General features: G+C 43.6%; 2 protein-coding genes across 6 annotated transcripts in view; both read left to right on the forward strand.

The window, feature by feature from the left end:
• The window catches only part of DIP2B (DIP2 acetate--CoA ligase B (putative)), a 59,441-nt gene extending 53,362 nt beyond the window's left edge, over positions 1–6,079 (forward strand). For all 3 annotated transcript variants that reach the window (XM_015886830.3, XM_085534116.1, XM_085534117.1), the window contains 6 exons: positions 215–276; positions 386–443; positions 771–845; positions 1,298–1,475; positions 1,635–1,758; positions 2,266–6,079. In XM_015886830.3, the coding sequence (XP_015742316.1) occupies positions 215–276; positions 386–443; positions 771–845; positions 1,298–1,475; positions 1,635–1,758; positions 2,266–2,518 (750 nt within the window). In that variant the 3' untranslated portion in view covers positions 2,519–6,079. The remainder of the gene's footprint in view (positions 1–214; positions 277–385; positions 444–770; positions 846–1,297; positions 1,476–1,634; positions 1,759–2,265) is intronic.
• A 1,037-nt stretch (positions 6,080–7,116) lies between these two features.
• Positions 7,117–20,371, forward strand: ATF1 (activating transcription factor 1). Of its 3 annotated transcripts, XM_085534126.1 has the most exons (10): positions 7,117–7,327; positions 10,794–10,907; positions 11,004–11,080; positions 11,241–11,455; positions 12,782–12,910; positions 14,494–14,594; positions 15,608–15,738; positions 16,339–16,518; positions 16,611–16,770; positions 17,538–20,371. In XM_085534126.1, exons 5-10 carry the CDS (start codon positions 12,782–12,784, stop codon positions 17,680–17,682), a joined length of 846 nt encoding a protein of 281 aa, XP_085390252.1. In that variant the 5' UTR covers positions 7,117–7,327; positions 10,794–10,907; positions 11,004–11,080; positions 11,241–11,455; the 3' UTR covers positions 17,683–20,371. The 3 variants fall into 3 exon arrangements, with proteins under 3 accessions (XP_085390252.1, XP_015742324.2, XP_015742323.2); XM_015886838.3 differs by lacking the exon at positions 11,241–11,455; XM_015886837.3 differs by lacking the exons at positions 11,004–11,080; positions 11,241–11,455.
• Positions 20,372–20,375: the final 4 nt, after the last annotated feature.

Here is a 20,375-nt window from a genome sequence, read left to right on the forward strand (position 1 = left end):
TAGCAGTTTCCCTCCTCAAGATGTATCCTGCACTGGTGTTAATGCTTAGTAAATACAACATACTTCTCTCTGTACTGATGTGCTTCCCTGAGCCCAACTGCAAAGATGGGGAGATGTGGATGTGAGGTCCATTGTCAGCGTGGAGCCCCCGGAAATCTTTGAGCTCAGGCACAAGTTGCCTAAACTATATTTGTTTTAATGTCCCCTTTCCTAGGGAACTTCTGGGCCTGATCCTACCACAGTGTATGTAGATCTGAAGTCCTTGAGACATGACAGGTACAGTAAGTTTGCTTTACTATAAAACATTGTGATAGTACTGAGCTACCACTCCTCTCAGTAGATTTCAGCTTTCTTCTTCTCCTGACTGTGTTTTCTTTAACTTCAGAGTCCGTTTAGTGGAAAGGGGAGCTCCGCAAAGTCTGCTGCTCTCGGAGTCTGGGAAGGTAATTTCGTGTTACTCCCCTGCCCCTCCTGATGCTGGGAATGGTGCTCTTGTGGCATAGCATGAGAGTGTTGGTTACACTGCTCCTCTGAAAGGTTACTTTGATTTATAATGGAATAGAATGCCTTCCCCGTGTGGCTCTTCAGACAGGAAATACTTCTGTTCTGATAGTGCTTCACTGTACATGCCCTAGCATGTTTTATATGCGTTAGTCATTTCCATGGGTGAAACCATACCTTTGTGGAAATAAATGAACTGCCTCGGTGCTTTAGTTGTGTGTGAAGATAATTCACAAACTGATTTGCGTATTCCTTCTTCTGATCTTTAGATTTTACCTGGAGTCAAAGTGGTTATTGTTAATCCTGAGACAAAAGGGCCTCTTGGAGATTCTCATCTCGGAGAGGTAAGCACAGATTTGACTTTTTGGGTAGTTTTTCCTGCTGTCTGGTTCTTGATTTGTATTTTCTCTTTGATTATCTGAGTTGATGGTAAGCAGTAATACCTTTTTAAAGTGGAATTACTGCTTTTATGGCTGGCTTCCAAATAATCTGATTTATATTTTGCTCTGCTTATCTTAATAACACAACAGTACATTCAATCTGTGTTGAAATTATAAAAGTCCACAGGTTTTCCATATCCTCATTTTAATGTCATTAGCAGAGGATATCTCCAAGATCCATTTTTGGGATGTTTGGCTGTTTGAGCTAAGCATAAAACATCTTTGGACTTGGAAGGCCTTAGTTACATTCATCCCTAATAAGACCCTCCTTGTTAGTTTATTATCTGCTTTATTTAAACACTCTAAAGATGCCCTTTTGATGTAACATGTGGACCTTTTTTTCCCCACTTCTGCAGATTTGGGTGAACAGCCCACACACAGCCAGTGGCTACTACACCATCTACGACAACGAAACCCTTCAAGCCGATCATTTCAACACTCGTCTGAGCTTTGGAGATGCAGCTCAGACACTTTGGGCTCGGACTGGGTACCTCGGCTTTGTCCGTCGGACAGAGCTGACAGCTGCCAGTGGAGGTATGGCAGAAACGAGTCTTTTCTCCCAAACAGTGCAATGGATACATTCCCATCAGTGCAAAAAGGAGACACTTGATTTGTATCCAAATCCCATTCACTGTCTGCCCCTTCCTTTTTTCATAGTGTGCATACATTTCATTTCTGATTTCTCCTCTTTAGAGCGCCACGATGCACTGTATGTTGTTGGAGCACTGGATGAAACTCTGGAACTGAGGGGGCTGCGTTACCACCCAATTGATATTGAGACGTCTGTATCCCGGACACACAGGAGCATTGCTGAATGGTAAAATAGCAGTGAAAAATGAATTCATCCTAATGTAGGTGGAACGTAGCAGTGTTTATGTAAAGATGCAGGATTTAATAAGGAGGAAAAAAAACCCCACAAACACAGAATGTAGGCAAATTCAGATTCTTCTTTTGTGTTACCATCAGCAAGTTGTGTGATCTTGATATGCATCTCCTTTCCCATACATAGGTGAGAATAATACTGGGCTGACTGACTGTGAATCTTGTCTTGCAAGCCGTAATTCAAAATAGAAATTACAGTTTCCAGTTGTGTGGTTATATTTGGGTTGGTGAAGGCAGCAGTTATTTCATTCGTCAAATTGATTTGTGTCTGAACTGATGTTTGGCACATTGACACTGGGTATTCATTGGAGTTACACTGCTTGGTAATGCAGTGCGAAGCAGGTGGTAAATGCTATCTAAGGATAAAAAATGAGAAACTCTGTATTTCTGTATCTGTGGAAATAACTCCGTTTTCTGTTGGTTTGTTCTTTGTAACTTTCAGTGCTGTATTCACGTGGACCAACTTGCTCGTGGTCGTCGTGGAGCTGTGTGGCTGTGAGCAGGAGGCCCTGGATTTAGTTCCTCTGGTTACAAACGTGGTCCTGGAAGAACATTATCTCATTGTGGGAGTGGTGGTGGTAGTTGATCCTGGAGTTATTCCTATCAATTCCAGGGGGGAGAAACAACGGATGCATCTCCGTGACAGTTTTCTGGCTGACCAGTTAGACCCCATCTACGTTGCTTATAACATGTAGTGTGTGGGGGAGCGATGCTCAGAAACCTTATGGGACCACCATACATAAAGGGTGGCCGTAGAAATGAAGCTGGTGAAAATTACTAATACTTGATATCAAGTTTGAGATTGCTACCACATTCCCTTCATCTCATCCTGTGGTATTAAGATCACATTAACTACCAACGGGGAAAAAAAAAACAAAAAGGAAATGTGGTAGACAATGGAAAACATTTGTAATGGTTTACTGAAATATTAGCTTTATAGCAAATGCAAATTGACAAGCGTGTGAGCTTCAAAATTCCTAAGGCCTTTACAGTAGTGTTACTTTTTTCATCTGTTGTACATATTTGTATTTTTATCTAATACTGTTTTAGGATTCTCTAAGGGGAGGGTTTATTTAGTTAAGATGATGAACTATTAAGAGGAGGGTCGTCGGAGTTCTGCAGTTCCCTACTATATAATGTACTTTGCATCTGTACTGTAGCTATCCATTCCGTGGGATCACACAGCTTATTTAAAATCGTGCCATGACCAAATCAATAACTTACGGAATCTAAGAGTTACTTATTCAGATAGATATTTCTTGAATTAAAAAAAAAAGAAAAGAAAAAAAAAGAATTTTGCCTATATTTTAAATATGTAAATATTATACATAATTCACTTAGATAGAAAATTAACTTGGTTAATGATGACAGCTGAAGGTAGAAATTAAGGGCAAGTAACTTTTGTGGTCCTTAGCATAATTACATTTGGTTAGACAACTAATGTGGGATACGAAGATCTCACACAGGTTTTCTTCTTTCAGTATGTAGTCTTTTATTGCTGGCCAGAAGCGTGTCGTAGCACATAGAAACCCATGATTTAAAGGCACATCTTCCTAAGCGAGGCTGAGATACTTAAAGAGTTGCATCGAATCTGGTGATGAACACGCAGTTCAATTCCCTGCTTGTGCAGTTCAGTCATTATTCCATCCAATTCCCTCGAGGGTACAGTGAGAATCACAGTAGATGGGCTCTGCTGTAAGCTGGGAGACGGTGAACCAGATTCCTTCCAAACGTTCTCTGGGAGCAATTTGCTATCAATTTCTGGGGTTTGGGCTGAGAGCAGTTCTACTACTACAGGAGGAGGCACAAAAATGCAACAGCGGTTCTGGTAAATGCATCGTTAACATGAATATCCCAACCTTCAGAATGCTGTGTCAGCTTTCACACTGGTCAGTGAAGCTGTAGAGCAGCGGGTCCAAGCTCTTCCTGCTGCTTGGGAGCAACTGCATGCTGGGCTGAAGGGAGAGATGGCGTTTAAGCTCTGACTCAGAACGACCTTTATTCACGTAATCCTGAATTTTATCCTAAATTCCTATGGGTGTTAAGGAAATACGATTTTGGAAGCAATGAGAGTTGATACCAAGGTATTGCAGCAGGGTTTTTCTGAGTCGAATACGGTATACAGTGTAAATAAACTTGTTCTTAAAATGCTCCACATTACCTCGTTCCAAATTTGTAGGCGGTTTTTAAAAGGTTTATAGGATGAGCTCTGAAGATCCTGTGGCAGTTATCAGCACAGAACCTGGCGGGCCTGTAAGCAAATGACCGGCTTTTGGTTCTTGAACAACTCCTGATGCATTCTGTTAGCTCTGAGGACAGGAGCACTGCAGCACGGATGGGAAGTTCTGAATATCTTTGGAAGATATTCAGTGCTGAAGCATCTCAGGTTGTGTTATTTGCAAATGCTTCAGTTTATAAGCGTGTGTTTCTACAGGGTTTATTTTTCCCCTGCTATGAGGCAGCACAGAAGGTGAAAGTTCTGTGCTGCTGTGTGGATGTGACAGTGTTTCTGCTGCTGGTCTCTATTTCCTTACAACCTGCATCCTAAAATGCCTTCAGATGGAGTTTAGTATCTTTAGTCTGAACAGCGAAAGGACAGCAGCAGGTGTAACTGTGACTAATACACTTGGAACTGCAGCTGCTTATTTCTAGTGTGAAGTGCACTGAAATTATTCTTTTCCAGCCAGTGAAGTGAGAGAATCTCCTTGTTTTGCTGTGCACTCCTTATCTTGTTGATTTTTCTTGCACAGCGGTGCAGCTTCGCTTTTTTTGTTGCATATTTCAGGAATAAAGCAACAAAGGGCCTTGACTTTTTCTTGCTGAAATCAAAGCTTTGGGGGAGTTGTTTCAACAAACTCCTTGTTTGCCCACAGAAATGGGTTTCAAGTACAGATTTTCTTTTACTTGCCTTTTATTCTTTTCAGCAATAAAAAGTGGATGTATAAATCCACTCAGAGATTCCCAGCATATGGCGAGTTGACTTTGTGGGATGGATTTCTTTGGCACACCTGATGTGGTTTTGATTTTCCCCTTTGGTCTTTATATGGAGAAGTATTTGGTTGTTTCTCAAATCTGGGGCTTTTTGTCTCACGAGTTTACTGCGTGCTCTTCATCTTTATCTCCTGGTATATTGAATTTCTCTGAGAACTAAACTCCTGTCCTCGGAACGAGATAACATTCTACTCTTGATTGCCACTAAGTGATATATAAAGCTGGCTGGGCTGGCTTTCACTGAATGCTTTTGTCTGTGTTTGGTGCAGTGAAAAGCATTGTGTTGGGAGAGGAAGAAATATGGAGCTGTGAATCTGGAAACCCCGATTTCCATCTCCAGCTCTGCTGATGACTTGCCACAAGGCCCTTCAATAGGTCATTTCACTCCTTCAGTTTCTTCATCTGTAGATGAGGATATTACCTAATCCTTACAACATCCCTGTGAGGTAACTAACTGTACAGCACTAAGTGCTAAGTATTTTTCATTGCTAGCCTCTTTGAGGTCAGGGTCAGTTTGTTCTTCCAAACTGATAAATGATTATTTGGTTGTCTTGGGAGGGCTGTCAAGAGATGTGACCATTTCACTTCCAAATGCTTGCTTGGTGTCTTTCCACATGGAAACCGAGATATTTTAACTCCACTGAACTTGCGGGGCCACTGAAGGGTTCTGATGTTGTGTGTTCGGGTTCAGAGTTGGGTTCTGCTCCATAACTGCTGAATCAAGTGTTGAGTCCCAAGAAGCAGATTTTCCACACTCCTTTGGCTTTGCAGCTTATCCAGTTGCAGAGGACAAATAATCTCCTCTTGCTGTCTGTCAGATTCCAAGCTACCAGCTGCAGTGAAACTTAAACTAGGAATTTTTACCACTTGGAACTAAAGTATTTTGTATGTCTTACTGTTTCTGAATACTCCCTAAGCAAAATGTGTTGGGTACAGGTAATTTCAAGTCCTGTTTCGTTAACGTTTGCATTGCATCTCTGGTTTAAATAAATGTAATTAAGATGTGTCATACTAACTGTCCTAAAAAAGGTTGTAAAAATGAACAATTCTAGCCCTAAATGCAATTTTTTTTTCCTTTAATTTCTGTCACCCTATTTACCATTGTCAAATTCAGACTACAGCATTATGTAATTATGTAAAAAGTTTTTATTTATTTAAGATTAGATTAGCTATACATTTTTAAATTTAACATCTGGCTGGACAGTGTTCCATTAACGCATTGATTGTGTTTCCTTTGTCTTGTGTTAATAAATATCGATGCCTGATTTGCTTGTTTTACTTCTTTATCTGCTGTTTCCCTGAAGGATTTTGGAAGGAACCAGGGTTGTTTAGCACTTAGGCCCATAAAAGGGAGCAGTCGTATTTTTGCTTCTATGTTATTTCACATAGAAATGCATGAGACTTGAGCCTGAATAGCTGAGCTCCCTGCACTCCCATAGCAATTCCTATCAGGATTTGGGGGTTTTCTCGTCACTGGAAGAACAAAGCAGTAGTGTAAGGCTCCATAGGGAGCCAAGGCACTTGAGATTAAACACTGGACTGACTTAAAATCATCATAGTTGAGATACAGTTTAATTATTATCATCTAACATCAGCAGTAGCTGCTGTATGTGCCTGTTAATGGTTACGTGTCTCTGGGTAAGAGTAGACAAACACATTATTGACCATGAATCCCAATTTTACAGTGGTTTCTCCTGTGCACGTTCAATTTCCAGTAAATCTTGATCAATATTGAGAAACCTCTAAAAGAAAAATAAATTAATATTGTTCAATTAATGAGAATCAGAGAATCGCTGTGAGGAGACCCACAGCCTTTCATCTTAATGGCAATGAGAGAATAACCCTAAAATGACCCAATGATGATGGAAATCCTCCCTGCTCGTGGCCATTTTGAGCTTAATTAAGGCTAAAACAGCGCCTGAAACTCCTTTTTTCAGTAACAAAACTGTTCTTAACATATAAACTAGCCAGAAATCACAGGGCAAAGGTCTGTGTTCTGCACCACGTCATTCTCTCTTTCGCTGTGGTGAAAGCCAGCGCTTTTGTGCTTTATTTTACGCCTGGATTTGAGATGTTGAAAATAAACGAGAAGGTTTTATTAATTTTATTAATTTTAGTGAGGCGAACGTCCCCCTGCGCTCTGTGGAGAACAAGGCCGCGCCCGGCCTTAGGCCCGCAACACCTCCACCACCTTCCCGCCCTCGGGCCGCGGCGGCGCTCTGCCTCCTCCTCTCTATGATCCCCGTCCTCGGGAACCGCCGGATGTGGGCGGTGTCAGAGCGGCGCTCTAGCCCCCTCCTCCGGGGCTTTGAGCTGTAAGAACTCTATGTTGGGGATTTCTAGGCGAGGCCTCCGCGGAGACTCTATGATCGCAGCCCGCCCACCCCGAGCGTCCCGCGCGGGCCCTCCGTGTTTACGATGCCGCCGGCTCCGCTTTCCTGAGGCGGAGACGGGCGCTGCGGCCACGGCTCTCCCCACCAGCAGCCACCGGCGAGGCCTGGAAGGCCTCTGAGGTAAGAACGGCTGACGGAGGCCGCCCCCTCCCCGCCGCCCCGCCCCCGCTGGGCCCGGTGTGAGGCGCTCCCGCCGCCCCTGGGCCTAGTCCAGGCCGCGCCGCTCCCCTCCGCTCCGTGGGGTGCGGCCTAGTCCCGCTCCAAGCGCTGGGCCCTATGGGCGCTGGGCCCTATGGGCGCTGCTTGAGGGCTCGCCCCTCAGCTGGGAGCTTGTAGGGCCCGGGCCCGAGCTGCTGGGCCGCCTCTCCCCGTGTGGGGCCCGTTCCCGTAGCGTTGAGGCCGTGCGGGTATTTCCACCCGCTTTGTATCCCTCAGCCATCGGGCCGCTTCCAGGTGGCCGTATGGGGTCGTTTCGTAACGATCTCGGTGATGTTTCCCCTCATAAATACCGCTGTCCCCATAGGGCCGTCTCCCCCCATCGGTTCGTAGGCTGCGGGGTTTTGTTTCCCGAGCTTCATTGCACCGGGTAAAGCAGAAACGGGGGGGGGAGAGTGGAAGGAAACACGCGTGGAAAGTAGTGTCGGAGTTGTGAGGAGCGCTCAGTGCAATGGCAGAACGGATTGAAGGCTGCGAGCTGAGCGGGTGCTGTGACTCAGGGCTCCTCGCTGCCTTCCTGGCTGAGTGCACGGGATGTGCCGCCCTTCATTGGTTTCCTGGCAAAAGAACTGCAGCTCTGTCCATCTTCTGGGTGAAAAACGCTTTCCTACAGCGTCTTGGTTGGAGGATGAAGTAAAAAGCGTTTTAGCAACAGCGTTTCCTTGTGAAAATGGTGCATTTTGAGGCATTAAGGAATCCAGCGTTTCAGCAGGTGGTTGGGATTATTTGCTGCGATTATATCCACCTGTATCTGATGATTAACGCTTCACACTTGAAAAGCAAATTCAGTCTCCGCTATTCTTTGAATTCGGACTTTAAAGAGCCTTTAAAGAATGATTCCCAATTACAACATTTCAATCCCAAAGTATAATTCAGGCCTTCCACCTGTTGGGTTTAAGAAGGTGAACCACAACGTGGCTTCTTCCTTTGGTGATCCCACGCTGCAGCTCGCAGTGCTTTGCCATATGCAGAGCTTTTGTATTCCTTGGTTTCACCCTTTGTTTCCCAGTTGTTCTTTGGGGCTCCACCTGATGCAACGGATCCAAACTGGAGTGGAATTGGAAACGCTGGCAGTCGGTTCTTAGCACTTTTCAAACCAATGCATTCTTCGTAGTGCAGCCATTGCAGCATCTTTTCCTGTAAGTCAAAGTAACTTTGATGCATAGCTGCACGGAGGTGTGAAAAGCATCATTCTTGCCAATCTAATGATTAAAAAATGGTTTGCATGCAGAGTGCTGCAAGTTCAGATCCCCTCATGGTGGAACTCAGTGAAAAAAACACCTTATTTTACCCCAAACTACACAACTGCTTGTGATAAATGTATGTTCTGTTGTTGCTGGAGGTAACTGCAGCCCTCCTATCTCCCATCTTTAGTACTTCTCTTCTGAGCTGAGCGCTTCAGGTTGAGGTTTTTCACTGGAACTCAGTTTCTGAGAGCTGAGAGATGGCAATCAGCATTCCAGGTGTTCACCAGCAGCCCCGACAGTGCCAAGTTCCTGGTTTTCCAGGTGCGTGGGTTGTTGTGGCAGGGCAGAGGCACGTCAGGCAGCGTGCAAAGCCAACCAGTGCAAGGTACCATCCCATGGAGGCTGTAAGTGCAAGAATAACCTTCACTATGTTAAATTTGTCTGCCAAATCTCTTTTATTTCACCAAAATTAATGGATGTCGGCTGAATCTTTAGTTGATTTCTGCAGAGCAAGTAGCCTCGCAATGAACTTAAGAAATGCATTTGTAATGGGAAATATCTTGTTTTCTTTATTCCTGTAAGTACAACTTCACACCTCTCAGAGGAAGATCAGCAAAGTTTTTTGCTCTTGCTCCCCAGTTTGTTTGTTTTGAGTGGTTTTCTATCAGTTTCATTGTTTCCTGCAGTCAGTTTTGCTGTTGCTTTGAGTTTTCATGGGACAGCCGAGCAGAGGCAAGCAGTAAAAGAGTGGGGGGAAGCGGGGAATGTGGTTTAGCACTACAGAAATGAATGGGTTATTTCTGCAGTGCTGGAAATTTATGTGAGTTTTTTGCTGTTGACTGGATTTCAGTTTGACAGTGCCCTGTTTACTGGTGACATTTGGCTCGTATCTCCCTTTGCCCAGGTGCAAAACACAGATTTTCCTTGGTAAAACGACAGGAGGGGGTATACAAAGCTGTGATGGCTGCAGTTCGTTCTGCTCTTTGTAGCTTTGAGATGTTTAAATGCTTTCACTTCTCTATTTTATCTCCTTAAAAACAAAGCCAGACGGCCCTCAAGATGCTGAATTGAGCTCTGCAGTGGCACCAATGGGAGAAGGAGCCTATGGGGCTGTTTGGGTTCAGCTCAAGCACTGCTACCGTGAACCCACTATGAAATTCAGCCTTCCTCGTGCTGCTGCAGCTGAAGCAACGGGTGGATTGCTGTGTGTTACAGCAGTGAGCACTGCAGGAGGCTGGGTTTGTGTGTTTATCCCTCGCTGTGAAGGGCACAGCTTCACGTAGCACCAAACCATTGCTCTCTCCTCACCGATCCCTCCGTAAAGCCCAGGTTTGAGTGACTTCCTTAGGAGTTCTGCCCTGGGACTCCTCATTGCGTGAACAAACGCTGCTCCTGGTGCGTGCTGACTTTTTACCCTCTGAGTAAACGTCAGCCTGAGAGAGCTGTGGTTTATCTCAGTAGGGAAAAATCAATGACTCACATTTCCACAGAAAGAAAATGTAATTTCCAGTCTCATAGCAACTGTCCTCTCAACAGTTTGAAACCTTCTGTGACAAAATGTTTAACGCTCACCGATCATCTCTTACTGCTCCCGGCTGGTCCACCCACTCACCCCACCTCACAGCATGCATTTTTACACCGCCGTATCCCCCAGCCTTGGGAGGGCTTTGCTGTCAAGTTGTGTTGAACGGTTAAATATAAAATCTTGGAGATGAGAGGAGCGTTGCTTCGTTCGTTATACAGAGTCCGATTTCTTCTTACAGGGTTTCAAACTCAGCTGTGTGTTCTTTGAACTCCTGCTTTGTGTTTCTGTCCCTTCAGCTGCTGGAAGATGGATTTGGCGGCGAGCTTGGCAAAACGTTGGGGAAATGGTTTTATTTAAAAGCTGCTTTTCTTTAGGTTTTCTTCCTCCGTCTCGTGATCTGATGGTGCATTTTCACCGAAACTCTGGGATATTGGTAAATGTATTTAACAGCAGAGTTCAGCACTGGGCCTGAGCAATCAGAACTCAGCGGTGTTGGGGCCATTGCAGATGCTGCTTTGTGCTGCTCTGAGGCCTGGGGAGGCAGCGTGCTAATTAAACTAATTAAAAAGGTGCAAGTGAGGCTAAAAGCACCACGCACTGAGACGGGCTCCCACCTCCTTTTGTTGTTAACCAATGTAACTTGTTTCTTCTCTTGTAGCTGATTATGGAAGAGGTGCACAAGAGCAGCAGCAGCTCCGTGCCGCCCTCCCAGCCCTCAGCTGCACAAGGTACAGCACTGCAGGCAGCTCAGCTCTCTCATATTGCTCAACAGGTAAAGCCCGGGCCAAACCTCGGCAAACGTTTGCAATAGATAAGAGCCATGGTGTTTTCACACGTGCTACAAACTCTATTAATTCTTGAATTTTAGAAACACTTGGAGAAGGAAAAAACGAGAGAAGGTTGAGAGAAATATACGTATTGATGGACAGCACAATTAATAAAAGGGTGTGTATTAACAAGACCTTAATTAATGTCATGCAAGCAAGGTGGGCAGGTGCAGCCCAGCAGTTGGGTTGGGTGGGATGTGCTCTAACATGGCCAGCAGCCCGACCTGCAGGAGCTGCTTGGTAACAAATCAAGGGCCTGACTTCCATGTTTTTTTCAGAAGAAGCATTTGCAGCTCCTTTTGTAGCAATGGCAATTCTGGGTGCTCAGCACCATGGAAACACTTGGATTTTAGCCCAGCATGAATATATTTAATGTGATAAAGCGTATGGAGTTGGAAATTTGACATAGTTTCCTGGAGGTAACGTCACATTCAAAGCTCTAACCTGACTTCCTCGTGATTCAAATGTCTGCATCTGAAGCACCTTTCTCTAGGTAAAGTCTGCTCCTGCAGCCACTCTTGTGAACCAATGTTTTGCAGCTTGTCCTCTGTGTACTCTATGGAAGTGTTCTAAATTTGATGCAGTACTTGGATAACTGCATGAGTCAAAGACAGCAGAGCACCAGCAGGCGTTCTGCTGTTGGTTTGCAATGGGCTGATCTTTGGATCTGGTTTTACATAAGGTTGCCAGTGCAATTTGACACTGTGATGCACTACAGGTGGTATTAAATGCCAAGTTATCAGTGTGAGTCTTAACGATTCCTTCAGCTTGTCACACGTTGCAGATTTAATTAATAAAACTAGTGGAGAAGTGTGGTGAGGAAACTTGTGCATCTACTGTGTGTAACTTGATGAATTTCAGGTGCAAAAGCTCATGCAAAAATCCACTGCAGACCTAATAGGATGTAATTGATTTTACAGCCTTTTATACAGGAGCAGCAGCAGTAATTAAGTTTTGCCAGTTAAGCCTAGATTTCAGCTACAACATTAATTGAAACTGATAGTTGCAAAACATTAAGGAGCAAAATATTTTAAGAGATGCCATGATTTTTACTTGGAAAAATCTGCTCTTTGCTCTGCTTGTTCCCTGCCTGCCTTCTTTACTCTTATGGCTAATACCTTTCATGCCACCCTTCTGCCTTGCCCTTTCCAAGTAGATCAGTCGGCTTCTGTGCTCTACTCCTTTGAGTTCTTACCTTGGAAGTCTTTGCACAATAACATTGCTTAAACAAAGGCAAGAAACCTGATGTGTGCACAAATCATTCCACTTTCTGCACTGCTTTGGTGCTGCTGGTTTGATCTCAGCCCTGAGACTTGTTGATGGTTTCGTCTGGGTTTAGATTTTAGTGCCCCAAACTCCTACTGACTTTGGTAGGAATCAGAGTGCTCAGATTTCTGCTTATCTAAGGTGTTTTTCAGATGGAGTCTAACCTTTAGAAAAGATGGAGTGCTGTAAATGTGGGCCTTTAGCTGGGAGCACTGGTGGCAGCTGAGCTCTGCTCTCAGCATTGTGGTTCTGAGCAATTCTGCTCCATTGTCCTTCGTTTAGGCCGACCTGTATTTAACTTGCAACACTTTAATCATTTGCCCATAGCACATACTTGATTTTCTCCCTCACCTGAGGCAAATAAGTAGCAGTTTCAGCCTTTTCACATGCAGATATATACCTGAAAAATGCACTTCTTTAAAGGCTGACTTCTGGGACTTAACTGGGCTTAAAAGAAGCTGATGCATGTTCTCCTCTAGCTTTCCTTCATGTGTTCATGTGTTCTGACTGCGGCACAAGCTGTGCTTTGTTCATGATCTCTGGTTTGTTGCAGATGTCTCTGCGAGGTCCTGCTCCTCTGACAGTTGTTCAGCTTCCTGGAGAGCAAGTCCAGGTCCAGGGTGTGATTCAGACAGCGCAGTCCTCTTCTGTAATCCACTCACCCCAGGTGCAAACAGTGCAGGTAACCACAGAGTGTCTGTTGAATAACCAAGAATCCTGTTCTACGTGCACAAGAAGACTTGTAAAGGCTTGTCTGATGCAGCTTAGTCTGCTAAGTGCTGCCCTTCTGTGTGAGATAGTGAGAGTGCAATGAAAGGGTGATGGGAATGCATAGTTTTTGCTGAATATTCAAGGTTGAAGTTGTTTGTAGTGCTGAAGTTGTCACTGAAATTGAACTATTTGATCTTACGTCCCTTTATAAAAAAAGAAAAGCAGACAAAACCAAACCACAACTTTCTAGCTGATGCTCTTAGCAGACATGCAACCAGCCTGCTTCAGTAACTCAGCAAGGAGAGCACAGAATAATCCAGTGAAGAAAATGGAAAGGGCAGACCTGAGTGATGGTGGGGGAGTTGGTGGCTGCTCACCACGTGTGCTATGACTCCATTTCTGTGGTACCCAACTGCTTTGCTTGCTTACTCACTCGCCATGTGATTTTTGCACAAGCCACTTCAGAGAGGTGCCCTGGGGAGCAGCAGCTGAGTCTGTTACAGCTCCATTCAGTTCTGGGCTGCAGAGCCCTCTGGGCAGCGTGGCACTGAAGTTACACTGTGAAACGACTGCAGCAATCCACCCAAGTGAGTGGAAGAGCTGTGCTGAAACACTCTTTGGTTACTCATCCTTTTAGCTGTGCTTATCTGTTCATATGACATTCAACTGATAAACCATGAAAAGAAAGCCACTGACACTTCTTTAGCTACCACTGATGCTGTAACTGATAATGGAAAAGAAAACACTTTTCACCATGCTGAAAACAGCTCAGCACCTGATTGACTGGGTTGTCTGGAGCTTCTTTCCTGTTATAGCCTGTCTGCAGGGTCCCCACTGAAGGTACCCTTGTATTTTTGGGTCATTTGTGAGCATTGTGGCCTTGTTGCTGAGAGGGAAAAAAGTCATACATGAGCAATGTGGATTTTGTTGTTTTCTTTCCAGTGTTGGTAGTAGGTTGTGCTTTTTATCTCTGAGGCAGCAGCAGCAGTTAAATGAGGGAAGCTTTTCTCAGAGCTGTGTGTATTCTTGTTGGGGTTTTTTTGCTGGCACACAGATAAGTACAAATACATGTTTTGTTAGCTTCTATTTAATAAAGAGCTTCAAGGAAGGGAATAACACTTGGCAGCTGGCTGAGAGCGCAGTGGGACAAGGCTGGAGATAATACTTTGCATATTTACTCCCTGATATGCTTCTGCCTTAAATACCATTGTCACTTGGTTCTCAGCTTCTGGTCACCAAAACATACTGCTTGTCTGTCTGCAGAGAACATTTACTTCAAGTGTTTGTACATAAATGGTGTTCCTGTTTCTGTTCCTCAGCCTTCAGTTTATGGTGGGAGAATCTCTCGAGTTTTCTTTTTATATGGAGTTTATAGGTTTGCATACTTTGGTTTTACAGTGATGTAAAATTTGACAGCACTGAGTCTAGAAATCCACCATTTTTTTCTTTCTCTTTGTTTATGTCATACAGGACTGCATTTATGTCATACAGGACTAACGTGTAATCTGTAATCTGCGTAGCACACAGGGTAACCACATGGGATGTGTTTTTTAGGTGTCTTCTTTATCTGAGAGTGAGGATTCTCAGGACTCATCAGACAGCATAGGCTCTACTCAGAAAGCTCGGGGGATCTTAGCACGTCGTCCATCGTATCGGTAAGTGCTGCACACACTTTATTTTGTGCTGTTACTCGAACCCAAAAAGCAGCTTCTTCTGACAGCTTCCTCTGTTCCGTCAACCCTTGCGTTGTTTTCCTCCTCTTGAAACATGTGTTGGATCCACTCATGCACTGCTCAAATTGAGGATGCCACGTGAGCTGTCCTTTGCTGCAGGGAAACTTTGACTTAATGGACTGGAGGTTGACTTGGAGGTGATGCGGCCCAGGGAAAATTATTTATCAGCTCTGATTTCACTCCATGATGTCATAAATGCAGAGCATGAGTGAGCAGTCTCACCGTGTGCTGACAGAGCCAAAGGTCTTACTCTAAACTTTTCTGAAGTAACTTTCTGGTTATTTTTCCTTTCTCGTTTATTCAGACATTAGACAGAGCAAACTGGTTCTAACTGCATATTCAAGGTTTGTCCTTGAGAGAACAGGATCACGTTGTAACTCAGACAAATCCCTTCCTAGGCCAACTCTAAACCCCTGGAAAAATGTTTGTGGTGGAAACTGTGATGCAGGTCGTACTGAAATGAAATGATGCAGCTGCAGTACAAGACAGACTTCAGTACGAAGTGTTTCTGGCACACTGCAGGTTACTGAAATCTGCTCTGGGTGATGCAGGTTCTCACTGCAGGTTTACCAGTATGAGGATTTCAGGCTTTTAGAGGATAATTACTGAAAATGTGGGATTTGCACTGACCTGCACGTACAGATCTTTTATAAATCAGTAGCTGCCTTGAATTGCTGTTAACTCATGAAATGATTCAGGTAATTAAATAAAAAACTTAGAATGTAAAAACTACAGAGATGTAATTACAGAAAGAGTTGGACACAGTCACCTCGTGCAGAATTCTGGTAATTCTCAAACTCTTTTCTATCAAAAAATTAGTGTTCATGTCTGCAATGCAAAATAGAAATAGCAGTTGTCAATTATTACTGCAGTAATTTGTGATCTTTGAATGCTGATACAGCTGATAAACCCTTTTTTTTTTTTTTTTTTAATAGAAAAATTTTGAAAGATCTCTCTTCTGAAGATACACGGGATAGAAAAGGAGATGAGGAAAGTCCTGGGGTCTCTACTGTTACGTCCATGTCTGTTCCCACACCCATCTACCAGACGAGCACTGGACAGTACAGTATGTTGTACAAAATGTGTGCTTGCCTGCATAGATTTCTGCTAAGCTTACAGTGAAATACAGATCTGTTTCTTATGCATTTGAGACTAAGATGAAATGCAGAAGTTTTGGTTATTTATCTAATAGTTAATAACATTAGCACAGTTTAGTATCTGAAAGTAGGCTGGTTACTAAAGGCTCACAATAAACTCTTTGTTATCTTAATTTTTTGCACATTCAGACAAGGTGTTCCAAAGATGTTTTTATGAAGCACATAACAGTCTGTTAGATTTAGTCCAAAAGGTGTGATCAGATACCAAAGTATATCTGAGAGCTACACGAAAAGGCTCCTTGTGGGACACAGGAGAATGCCTGGAGGACCTCCTGTCCCCCGTGTTCATATGGTGGCCTTGATGTTCATATTGCTGTTTCTCACCTTTTTTTTTTGCTATTGGTCCCAGGGATGGGTTGATTAAAACCCTTCTGAAATCAGCAATGCTTTTCAGCAGTGGGTTGAGGTACAGATTTGCTGATTTGGAGAGATGTACATTGAGCAGCTTTATCTGTGTTTTATAATGTACAGTTACAGATATTTTTCTTGCATGTCCCTTTCTCTTTAAGTTGCCATTGCTGCAAATGGCTTGCAGCTGGCCAGTGCTGGTGCTGATGGAGTGCAAGGCCTGCAGACGTTAACCATGACGAATGCTGGCGGGACTCAGCCTGGGACAACAATCCTGCAGTATGCACAGACATCAGATGGCCAGCAGATACTCGTACCCAGCAACCAGGTGGTAGTGCAGAGTGAGTATGGGATTGGTTACAAGTACTGATCATTAACACAAGTCTGTTTTGGTAATGCTGTTTTGACATGTTGTGCTGTGTGACTACTACAGCTGCATCAGGAGACATGCAGACGTACCAGATCCGCACCACGCCGACCACCACGTCCCTCCCTCAGACCGTGGTCATGACATCTCCTGTCACCCTGACATCACAGTCCAGTAAGACAGACGACCCGCAGCTGAAACGAGAGATAAGGCTGATGAAGAACAGGTATGTGAGTGCACTCGGGCTGCCTCGGTTGGTTCACTTAACATGTGGAGATCACAGAATGTCAGGCATTGGGAGGGACCTCTAAAGAATATCCAGTCTAGCCCCATTGCTGGAGCAGAATCACCCAGATCAGGTCACATAGGACTGTGTCCAGGTTGGTTCTGAATGTCTCCAGACCCCACGACCTCCTGGGCAGCCCATTCAGTGCTCTGTTACTCTCCCCATGGAGGACTTTTTTCTCATGTTTTTGTGGGACCTCCTGTTTTCCAGCTCGCACCCATCGCCCCTTGTCTTATCATTGGTTGTCACTGAGAAGAGCATGGCTCCATCCTCCTGACACCCTTTAAGTATTTATAAACATTACTGAAGTCAACCCTCAGTCTCCTCCAAGCTAAAGAGGCCCAGCTCCCTCAGCCTTTCCTCATCAGGGGAGATGAGACTTCAGAGGACAAGGATCAGTCCTGTAGGCTAACACTGATTGTGCCATCAGTGTGATGTGCTGCAAACATTGACCAAAAACTGGACATTTTGATCAAGAGAGGTGCCACATGCTCTGTCCCACACCATCTAAAGGAAAACAGTTTGTTTTTTCCCTGCAGAATGATATGTGCTACCAGGTAGTGCTCAGTGCCATGCTTTCCACTTGTGGTGGTGCAGCTTTCCATTTGTTTTGTGATTTCAGTTCTCCCCTCACGTTGGTCAGTATTGTAACACTGATAAGAAAACAAATCTCAGATACACAACAATGACTTCTGTCTGTGTTGCAGAGAAGCTGCTCGAGAGTGTCGTAGGAAGAAGAAGGAATACGTGAAATGTCTGGAGAACCGAGTTGCAGTCCTGGAAAACCAGAATAAAACTCTAATTGAAGAGCTAAAAACTTTGAAAGATCTTTACTGTCATAAAAGCGTGTAAGAAAAGAAGGTGAAACTTTGGTGGACTGTGGAAATTTTGGAGGAGAATTTTTCTTTCTTTCTTTTTTTTTATACTGAATTTTTTAACTAGATGAAAGGTCAAAAGTGAAACTTTTCTACCTAGATTTCACAACCTAAAGACTGTAATAGATTTTATTTACAACGTGTTGGTGACAGAGTACAAAAAAGGAGACGAGAAAACCTCACCACAATTCCTGCTGGCACAACTGGAAACTTTATATACAGTCAAGATTGCATCTACAACAAAAGGACATTGGCGTTTTACCAGGCAGGTGATTAGAAGTTTTTACCTCTTGTAACGGGGACATTATTTGGTTTCAATTAAAACGTGGATGGAATGGAATCCTTGCCATAGTTAACATTGTTAGTAACATTTATAACCAGTGTATGCTTTGATTTCTTAACTCTTTCAATCCTTGCTCTTCCTTTCAGTTATCTGTATGTAAATATTTTAATTTGAGCCTGTAAGTTGTTATTTACAGGTGCAGGTGAATAGAAGCTAATCCTGTGCTTGAGGCCTAAATTATGTTTCCTCTTTTTCAGCTGACAGTTTTACAGGTTTTTCCTTTTGTTTCGTTTTGTTTTTTCCTTCAATGTTTGCTGTGTTTATCAGATTAGGAAAGGATCTGCAGAAAGCAACGAGAGGAGCAGCCCTGAAAATGCCTGGGGTGCATGGAGTGGTGTTGACTTCAGAGAGCTCAACACATCCAGTTATTTTAAAGCACAGCTTGGTAGAGTGAGGGACGGTGCACAGAAGTTTCAGGAGGGTGATTTCATAATGGTTTGGTTTTAGTTTCTGGGCCTGATAGACATCTATAATGGAACAAGAAACGGTGTGCTGATTATCTGTACAATTAAATATGCACTGCTTATTCTGTCTGGAGATTCTACTGTGCTTTGGGATGTAAACCAAATAGAAGTACGATAAAGCAGAGGACAGAAGAATATACCAAAGGGTTTCATGAGGTTCTGTGGTTTGTATGCTGAAAGTAGTGCAAAACTTCTGGACTAATTTTGTAAAGTAGGCAATATTTTGCAAAGTAATGGTATCTTTGTAAGCAAATACTCTATTGAAAACAAGGTAGATGGTTGGTATATTTTGTAGCTGAATTGTGATCTTTACAAGTTCCAAAATTAAGTTTATATACGTATTTTGACAGTTTATATATTTCATTTTAGTAAACAAATGGAATATTTTGTGAACCAGATTTTCAAGCGTATATTTTTATGGATAGCACAAAGTCAAAATTGAGATCCTCTTTGGTGTAGGAGATATTTGAATTAGTTTTATATGTCTGTAGGCAGCTTACAGAAGAAATGGATCTTGGGGGGGAAAAAAAAACATGAATCGGGGCTTTTTTTTCCCCTACAGTTGATAATATCTGCACGTGTTTGATCTGATTGCTCTCAGATTCTGGCTGGTATCACTTTGATTTGTTTCAGGCAGACGTTGTGTTTGATGTGACCAGGGGTGTTAAAATCCATGTGGGCACAGTGCTGGGTAGCACTGGGAGTCCTCCTCACCCCATAGAGCTCCCTCCAACCTCAGCTGTTCTGCCATTCTGTGACACAGACAAATGTGTGCTCAGTGCTTCTTGCGTGGTGAAGAAACACACTATTCTCAATAGTTAGGATCGAATCCTGCTTCCAGATCTGTCGGTTGGGAATTGCACTATGGGCTACGCTGTGCAAAAGGTGTTAGAGCTACGTGTGTGTGTGTGCGTGTGTATTGTGCTGGCTCGGACCTGAATGAAGTTAGGAGATGTGCTCACTCCCCTGATTTGTGCTGCTTTTCCATGTTTTTATTTTACTCATTTTGAACTCATGAGCAAGCAGAGCTCTTTATGAGTGCTGTGAGGGAGACACTGCGCTCCACAGTCCCACTGTTAGCAGCCTATACAAACGTTTTTATTCCAGGCTTCCTAAATAGAACGCGTCCATCATCCACAACACATTTCCTTTAGGCCAGACTGGAGCTTACACTCGTGTCCTCAGTCGTGTCAAACACAATAAGAATGCTTTTGTTGCACATCAGCCATAACCAGCAATGCTGAGAAAGCCATTAAGAGTAAAGTGCTCCCAGGGGGGTGCTCGGCACCTCTAGAATTGGACTCTCACTGTCTGCCATCAGTGTGTGTGCGCTTCAGAGGGACTGATCTGCAATGCTGGGACTGATGTGACAGCTCCTCTGTGCAGTATCCTCATCCTCACTGCGTGCTGTCGTTCCTTTACCTTCTTTTGTAATACAGAATCATCATCATTAAGGAAGTTATCACGTGTTAAGACTGTACAAAATAAAACCCACAGTGGCCAATTCTTTATTTCAGCAAGTGGAGCAAATACGGAGCGTCGCTTTAGGACCTTTAGGCAGCCCTTTATCCTTTGGAAAGAGCAGCTGAATTTCTCATCACGGAGGTATTCACCAGTAACACGGGTTTGTGCTTTAAGTAATCGCTTATCACAAAGTACTGATTTCTGGATTTACTTTGTAACATCAGGAAGAGAAACAAAACCTGTATCCTGAGAGTGAGAGGTGTAGTAGCAAATACTGCTCTGCTTTTGTTTTGTTCCAAACCAACATACGTGCTTTATATGAACTGTAAATATTTGTCAAAACAATTAGATGGTTGCAGATTTTGACCTTGGTAAATAAAGTCACCAAAAGATAACTCT

This window comes from Coturnix japonica, unplaced genomic scaffold (assembly GCF_054131305.1).
Source record: "Coturnix japonica strain WE unplaced genomic scaffold, WE-NBRP24 Scf075, whole genome shotgun sequence".
Lineage (NCBI taxonomy): Eukaryota > Metazoa > Chordata > Aves > Galliformes > Phasianidae > Coturnix > Coturnix japonica.